The sequence below is a fragment of the Chinchilla lanigera genome, unplaced genomic scaffold (genome assembly GCF_000276665.1).
Source record: "Chinchilla lanigera isolate Chin_1 unplaced genomic scaffold, ChiLan1.0 scaffold00055, whole genome shotgun sequence".
Taxonomy (NCBI): Eukaryota; Metazoa; Chordata; class Mammalia; order Rodentia; family Chinchillidae; genus Chinchilla; species Chinchilla lanigera.
Window position 1 is genome coordinate 8224222 of NW_004955456.1, and position 8345 is coordinate 8232566.

The 8345-nt window shown below is 41.9% G+C and overlaps 1 protein-coding gene across 1 annotated transcript in view; it reads left to right on the top strand.

Annotated features, from left to right (window-relative positions):
- Cct6a (chaperonin containing TCP1, subunit 6A (zeta 1)) overlaps window positions 1–8345 on the top strand; it is a 12976-nt gene that overhangs the window by 437 nt on the left and 4194 nt on the right. Inside the window, exons 2-11 of the mRNA XM_005396698.2 lie at window positions 122–185; window positions 2397–2531; window positions 3281–3454; window positions 4047–4150; window positions 5747–5857; window positions 6138–6297; window positions 6391–6473; window positions 7008–7104; window positions 7533–7680; window positions 8039–8172. Coding sequence (XP_005396755.1) covers window positions 122–185; window positions 2397–2531; window positions 3281–3454; window positions 4047–4150; window positions 5747–5857; window positions 6138–6297; window positions 6391–6473; window positions 7008–7104; window positions 7533–7680; window positions 8039–8172 — 1210 coding nt within the window. The remainder of the gene's footprint in view (window positions 1–121; window positions 186–2396; window positions 2532–3280; window positions 3455–4046; window positions 4151–5746; window positions 5858–6137; window positions 6298–6390; window positions 6474–7007; window positions 7105–7532; window positions 7681–8038; window positions 8173–8345) is intronic.

The window sequence follows — 8345 nt, forward strand, 5'->3', positions numbered from 1 at the left end:
AAGGCGGGGTCGCAGCCCCGCGGGCCCCCCACCGCCGGGGACGGGCCACTTCCTGTGGGGTTAGTGCCTTGGTTTCCCCGGGAAACTCACGTAGCGACCTTCTTTTCCGCCCGTTGAACAGGCTCGTTTCTGGCGCCGGAGACATCAAGCTTACAAAAGATGGCAACGTGCTGCTTCACGAAATGGTGAGAGGCTGGCGTGCTGCGGCAGAAAGGGCTTAATTTCCTAATTTCTTGTAGTTCGCTTGGCTTATGGAAAGATTTCTAATGCTCCTCCGGGTAGGAAAAAGTGGGACTCGCTGATTGCTCAACAAGTCAGCTGAGACAGTGGAAGGAATAGGAACGTTACTTGGTCGGTAAGGACGTCGTAGAATACAGTGAGGGGCCTGGAGGGTGACAGACGCTGCTCTGAGCCCGGCCCTTTTGCTCTTTGCAGTCTGGGTTGAAGTGTTAACCCGCCCCAGGTTTAGGGACAAAAGCCCTGGCTGTTCCAACAGGCCAGGCTCAGGGCTGCCCCAGAAAGATGACCAGAAAAGAGCCAATGAAAGGATCACTATTACTAAAATTAACTGTAGCCCCAGCAATTACCCCAGCTAGTTACAGATGGGGTTTTTTTGGGAGGGGGACGTGTCCTTTTTTGCAAAGCAGTTCCTGGGTCTGACTTTGTAGCTCAGTGGTGGAGTGCTCGCCTAGCATGTGAAGGTCCCGCATCCCATCCCATCGCCAAAAAAAAAAAGAAAGAAAGAAAAACGGCAATTCTTACATGTCATCTGTCTTCTGTCACCTGCAGGGGAAATAAGGCTCCTTAAAGTCCTAAGATTCAAGAATAAATAGTTGGCCAGGGATGTAGCTCAGCGGCACAAATGCCTGCCTGGCAAGCATAAGGTCATGAGTTTGATTCCCGGTACAAAAAAAAAAGTTTTAGAGAACAAGGTTTTAGAGAGGAGTATATATTTTACTCATGTCTGAACTCCCAGAACCTAGCAGTTGGCATCCAAAAGAGGAATGATTTACTTCTGACTTAAGTTGAGAATAAAATTTAGGGTTTTGATAGTGATATATGATAACATCAATATCCAGATGTTTTTAAATGTCTAAAGACTAGCTGACATAAGAGGTGTAAGATTTATTTACTGGGACAGCATTTGTTGTGTAGCCTAGGCTGGCCTCACCCTTCCTAGTGCTGGTCTGTTTTTTTTTTTTTTTTTTTTTTAAACAGGGTTTTCCTATGCAGTACAGACTGGCCTCAGACTTGCAATGATCCTCCTGCCTCAGCCTCCCAAGTGCTAGGATTACAGGCATACACCACCACACCTGGCCTGTTCTGGTTTTTTGAGACGGGTTCTCATTCTGTAATTCAGGCTGGCCTTGAACTCTTGACAATCCTGCCTCACCTTCCCAAGTACTGGTATTATAGACATTTGCCACCTTATCTGCTTTCCTTTCTTTGTTTTTTTGTCTTTTTGAGACAAGAGTCTCGCTATGCAGTTCAGGCTGGTCTTGAGCTCACTTTGTAGCCCAGGCTAGTCTTGAACACACAAGGATCCTCCTACCTCAACCTCCAGAGTGCTGGGATTACAGGCCTGCGCCACCGCGCCTGGCCTTCCTTTCAATTATTTGGTCAGTGCCAAGCTATTCTGAAGGCCACTGGGCTTTGATTTTAGAAGATACTTGACTTATTCTCACAACTACTAAACTTGTCATACTTTTGTTAGTCAGCTTTTGTGAACTTTAGAGGCTCAGATTTCCTGATCAGTAAAGTCAAGTAATCTGAGAAGTAAATTTGTACAAGAACTCTTGGTCATCATGAACAGGTGTGCAAAATAGTTAATTATGATTTTTAAATTTTTTTAATTTTTTTTATTTTTTTGGGTTTTTCTCCGGTACCGGGAAACGAACTCACGACCTTGCGCTTGCCAAGCAGGCACTTTTGCCGCTGAGCTAAATCCCCTGCCCAATTATGATTTTTTTAAATCACAGTAATAGAGGTGGAATAGTAGATAGTATTTAAAGAGCCTCTTCACAGATTTCAAGATACATTTTAAATTTTGTTTTGTTTTGTTTTTTGAGGCAGTGCTTCATTACATAGTTCAGGCTGGTCTTGCCCTCAAACTCACCTCAGTCCTCCTGCCTCAGCATCCTGAGTGCACAGATCACAAATGTGTACCACCACGCCCAGCTTCAAAATACATTTTACTGAAGTCACACTGATTTTTGAGCTAGGGTCTGTATGGTCATATATAGACTAGATAGGGTCACCATATAGTCAGGCCAACCTTGAGCTTATTGCGTAGTCCAGGGTGGCCTGGAACTCATGATTCTCTTGGTCCCCGAGTGCTGGAATTGCGGGCGGCACCATCATGTCCAGCTATTTAAGTAATTCTTTTTCCTTTTCAGCAAATTCAACACCCTACAGCCTCTTTAATAGCAAAAGTAGCAACAGCCCAGGATGATATAACTGGTGATGGTACTACTTCCAATGTCCTGATCATTGGAGAGCTGCTGAAACAGGCAGATCTCTACATTTCTGAGGTATGCATCGTCCTCCTGCTTGTGTACTATTGTGTATAGAAAGTGGCTGCTGTTTGTGTATAGTCATATGTTAATTGTAGCCGAGGCCGCACAGTGGAATGTAAAGATGCGGGGATTTTAATCTAGGAACCTGTTTCTATCCTAACCTGACACAAATTTTTTGTGATTATGAAGTTCTTTTTCATATAATTAATTCAGGTCTAGAGATCACAGCTAGGCATATGTATAGGGAAAAGGTCAACTAAACATTTAAATAAGAATTCTGCCCCTTTTTTAGCCTGGAATAGTTCTGAATTTAAAGCAAACTGCAGTATTAGTCCACTGTCAGAATTTCCTGGAAAGAAGAGAAAGCAGTTTTAGTCTCTTGTTTGTTTTATTTTTGTTGCTAAATAATGTGAATTTCAGATTACCTATAAAAAAGATAAAGTATTCCTATGGACTCCGAATATGTGTGACCGCAGCTGGGGTTTTGGCGTACTCTGGCGGTTTGCACAGTGAACATCCAAGTGTGCTCTGTAGTTCCCTTGGCTTTGACTCTGTGCTAGAGTAATATCTGTTCTTTCCCTCTGCATTGAAAGGACTATTTTTTTCCTTTTAAATGTATTCAGAAAGGCAGCACATATTATCGAAACTGTATCAAAAGTTGTGAATGATCCAGAATATCCTTTGAAAAATTATCTGAACTGTATTTGCAGCTACTTAAAGGGGCAGGTTCTAGGAATGATTGTGTAATTGTGTGTTGATTACAGGGTCTTCATCCCAGAATAATCACCGAAGGTTTTGAAACTGCAAAGGAAAAGGCCCTGCAGTTTCTGGAACAAGTCAAAGTAAGCAGAGAGATGGACAGGGAAATACTTATGGATGTGGCCAGAACATCTCTGCGTACTAAAGTTCATGCTGAGCTTGCGGATGTCCTAACAGAGGTATGTGTTAAATCTGATGCGTGTCAGATAAAATCTGGGAAATGGTGCGTTGTGTCAGTGTATGCGTAGTGTATAACGTGTACTGGTCAAATCCCGGGTGATTAGCATTCATATTTCCTTAAACATTTATATTATTGCTTTGTGTTGGGAACCTTAATGCTCCTCTTCTACTTGTTTACAAAAGAAAATTTAAATATAGTTATCAGTATTTTTAATTAAATAGTGGGAGGACATTTATTGGGGGGAATGTGTTTTTAAAAATACAAATTACAAAGTCTTTAATTTCTAGTATATTCTGTTTACTCATAGAAGAAAGATCCGCCAGGCGTGGTGGCGCACGCCTGTAATCACAGCGCTCAGGAGACTGAGGCAGGAGGGTTGTTGCAAGTTCGAGACCAGCCTGGGCTACAAAGTGAGCTCAAGGCCAGCCTGAACTGCATAGCGCTACTCTGTCTCAAAAAGACAAAAAAAAAAAAAAGAAAGAAAAGGAAAAATCCATTCAGAGATTGTAAAGTGAAGAGACTATGTTTAAACTTGTGCGGAATATGTATTTCAACTTCTGCAAAAGAAATTTGTTATACTCCTGTTGTAGGCTGTGGTGGATTCCATTTTGGCCATTAGAAGGAAAGATGAACCTATTGACCTGTTCATGGTTGAGATCATGGAGATGAAGCATAAATCAGAAACTGATACAAGGTAGGTAAAGAGTGTTATGAAAACCTTTTTTTTTATTTAAATTTTATTTAATTCTGTGGTTTTTTTTTTTTTTTTTTTGGTTTTTCTCCGGTACCGGGAACTGAACTCACGACCTTGCGCTTGCCAGGCAGGCGCTTTTGCCGCTGAGCTAAATCCCCAGCCCTATTCTGTGTATTGAACCCAGGGCTTTTATATGCTGAGCAGAGACTACCAGTGGACTACACCCCAACACTGAAATATGTAGTACATTGTTTTTGTTTTTGTCTTTTTTGAGACAAGCTCTCACTGTCACCAGCCTGAACAACACAGCGATCCTCGTACCTCAGCCTGGAGTGCCGGGACTATAGCCATGCACCACCACCCCCGGCTCTCTGTAGTACATGTTTTTAGCAGATCTCTTCTAGTGAACATATATTTACGTTTGATAAGTTGTAGGTATCACATGTATTCTTAGAAATAATTCCTTTTGAGATGAGGGAGATGACATGTTTATGGTTAGAATATGAACAACGTTGGTGATTTCAAGGGAGACTGTTGGGGAATTAAAAAAAATTTTTTTTTTTTTTTTTTTGGATGTATAGTGTGGCTCACACCTGAAATCCCAGCACATGGGAGGCAGAGGCAGAAGGATGGTCTTCATTTTTTGTTTGTTTGTTTTTGTTTTTCTTCCGGTATCAGGAATTGAACTGATGACCTTGTGCTTGCCAGGCAGGTGCTTTGCCACTGAGCTAAATCCCCAGCCCCAGTTTTCTTCGTTTTTGTTTTAGGATTGACTTCAGTTCTGGACTACATAGTGAGACCCTGTCTCGATAAAAAAGAAGTAGAAGAACAAATTTTTTCAGAAACCTAATTTGAAAACTTTTCTTTCCTGGTGCACTCCTAGGGGTTGAATCCAATCCAAGCCCTTTGCATTAAGCTACATCCTTGGCCCGGTTTTTTTTTATTATTATTTTTTGAGATAGGGTCTTACTAAGTCGTCCAGGCGTCAGTCCTCCTGCCTCAGCCTCCTCCTCTTTACAGGTGTGAGTTACCATGCCCAGATGGAAACCTTTTTTCAGAGAAAGTAATAGCCACAATTTGATAGCTTACAGCTGAGACTGTCTCTACAGGGCTTTTTTGGCTTTTTGCTTGTTTTTTGTTTTTAGTACTGGGGATTGAACCCAAGGCCCTTATGGTAAGCTGTATCCCCAGACATTAGCCTCCCAGAATTCTTTATTCTCTGAGAATTTTCTTTGAAAGATAGAGCTGGCGTTTGTGTGAATAGCCCATCTTTGTTCTGGAATATTTCTTTCTTTTTTTTTTTTGTTTCTGTTTTTGTTTTTCTTCTGGTACCAGGAATCAAACTCATGACCTTGCGCTTGCCAGGCAGGTGCTGTGCCACTGAGCTAAATCCTCAGCCCTTGCAATATTTCTTTCTCACAATTGACCTTGTAGGTGTCTCTGAAAAGTCTTGTTAAGTAAATCAAAAAGTAAAATGTGTGAAATTTCTCAGTGTGAAAATTATCACAACAGTCTCAGTTCAATGTTTAAGTTCTGTTAGTATATGTTCCAGTCCCATCTGGAAGCCAGTAACTGTAACTTTTGTTGTTTTAACAGCTTAATCAGAGGACTTGTTTTGGACCATGGGGCACGGCACCCTGATATGAAAAAAAGAGTAGAAAATGCATACATTCTCACATGCAACGTCTCCTTGGAATACGAGAAAACGTACGTACATTTACGGCCCTTCAAGTTGGAGTAGAGGGACGGAGGGAGAAATTCGGGTTTTTCAGAGCAAATCCATTCTATTAGAGGCTCATTGTCCCACTGTGAGGACCGTGTGGCTTTGGCATGGTTTAGGATAAAGCAGGCGCCTCCGCAGGTGCACGAGGGCGGAATTGGACTCCAGACTTACTCAGTCGTAAGGCTGTCCAGTTTTGCAGCCTGGTGTTTTTTACTTAAAAAAATAAAAACAACTTTCCCCCTTTCTGTAATATTTTCTTTATAGAGAAGTGAATTCTGGCTTTTTCTACAAGAGTGCAGAAGAAAGAGAAAAGCTAGTAAAAGCTGAAAGAAAATTCATTGAAGATAGAATTAAAAAAATAGTAGAACTGAAAAAGAAGGTCTGTGGTGATTCAGATAGAGGATTTGTTGTTATTAATCAAAAGGTGAGTGAAAATTAAATTCGCCAGTGAAATTGTCTGCTGCATTTTTTTTTGTAAGGTGAAAGATACTGAAACTCGTTTTTCTCTTTGTTGTAGGGAATTGACCCCCTCTCCTTAGACGCTCTTGCAAAAGAAGGCATCGTAGCTCTGCGTAGAGCAAAAAGGAGAAACATGGAGAGGTACGGACCGGTCCCTGAGTAACTTTGCAAGTGAATTAAGAGTCTTTTCCCCTTCTACTTAATTTTGCACTTTTATTGTGACATAATGTAGATAATAAAAATTACCATTTTAACTTCCTTTTTTTTTGTTTTGATACTGGGCTCTATGGACCTGATGCATGCTGGACAAGAGCTGCATAATTCTGTGGTCACTGAAACAGATTTGATTTCTTTCTTATTATTTTTGGTGTTTTTGAGGCAGGGTCTCGCTGTGTGGTGCAGACTGGCCTCAAATTCATGGGATCCTCCTGCCTCAGCCTCCCAAGTGTTGGGATTACAGGGTTGCACCACCACAACTGGTGGGAAGGGTGGTTTAAACAGAAAAGACTAGTTTTCTTCTGGTTGGTGGTGAACAGAAAGATACAGGTTGAGACACAGTTTAGAATGTAATTTCATATATCGTTCTGGAAAATTTCTTTAATATTATTAGTCCTCTGAACGTAATCAGTAATGTTGCCTGTGTGACTCCCTTAAAAACGCTTTTCACTGTTTTAGGCTGACTCTGGCTTGTGGTGGGGTGGCTCTCAATTCCTTAGATGACCTGAATCCTGACTGTCTGGGACATGCAGGACTGGTTTATGAGTATACTTTGGTAAGTGTGTTTCCATCAGAAACTAACTGTACTATTCCGTTCATGAGTTCTTTGGTAGAAAAATTCAAACTCAAGATCACATTTTTGTTTGTTATTTAAATTTGATGATTTACATGTAAAGGTAGAAATCCATTGACAGGAGAAAATCCTGTTTCTTTTTTGGGTTTTTTGAGACTGCCTTGGTGGGTATTTCAGGCTGGCCTTGAACTCACTGTGATCTTCTTACCTCAGCCTCTAAGTGCAGGTTTATAGGGCTGCGCCACCACGCCCAGCTCTCATTTCTTTTATGTGTGAATGTTCTGCTAAAATTTTCTTCAGTTTGATCACCGTCGTATCCTGTGAATGTGCTGCTTTTCTCTGCATGCACCCGTGCCGTGCTCATCGGCGCAGCGATGTGCTGTTGGTGACATGTAACCTTTCACGTGTAGGGGGAAGAGAAGTTCACCTTTATTGAGAAGTGTAACAATCCGCGCTCTGTCACGTTGTTGGTGAAAGGACCAAATAAACACACGCTCACTCAGATCAAGGACGCAATAAGAGACGGCTTGAGGGCTGTCAAGAACGCCATCGATGATGGTAAGAGCTTCTCTGTTTCCGCTGTACTCCCCGCGTAGTCCAAGAAGCATGGCCGAATACTGTGTTCCTTCATCAGTAGCTTACACAGCCAGACACCATGCAAAAGTAAAGCGTTCCTTTTAAAATGACCGATGATATGCTGTTTGTTCACAGTATATCATTATTAAAAGCGATTACAAATAAGTGGACCTAATACTCATTAGCTCCCAACAGCTGCCAAGTGCTAAATTGAGCCATTTGGCTGTTTGATTATTGCGTATCTTGTGGCTTTCAAACGCAGTTCGCGTGGTTTTTCCTTTGTGGTTGGTCATAGAGTTTCTTCTCTTCGGCCCAGCATTTCTGTCTTCTGTGTGAACAGGCTGCGTGGTTCCAGGCGCTGGGGCAGTAGAAGTGGCGATGGCCGGAGCGCTGATGAAGCACAAGGCCAGCGTCAAGGGTCGGGCCCAGCTCGGAGTCCAAGCGTTTGCCGATGCCTTGCTCATTATTCCCAAGGTGCGAACATGTGTTGAACAGTTCTCTAAATTGCACCAGAACAGTTCAGCTGGTTGAACCTTCTGATAACATGAAAATGTTTGGATAAGCAAGTTTGATTGGTTTTCTCAGGAGTCTAGAGTATCCCTATATTGTGTTTTGTTTTGTTTTGTTTTGTTTTGTACCAGGAATTG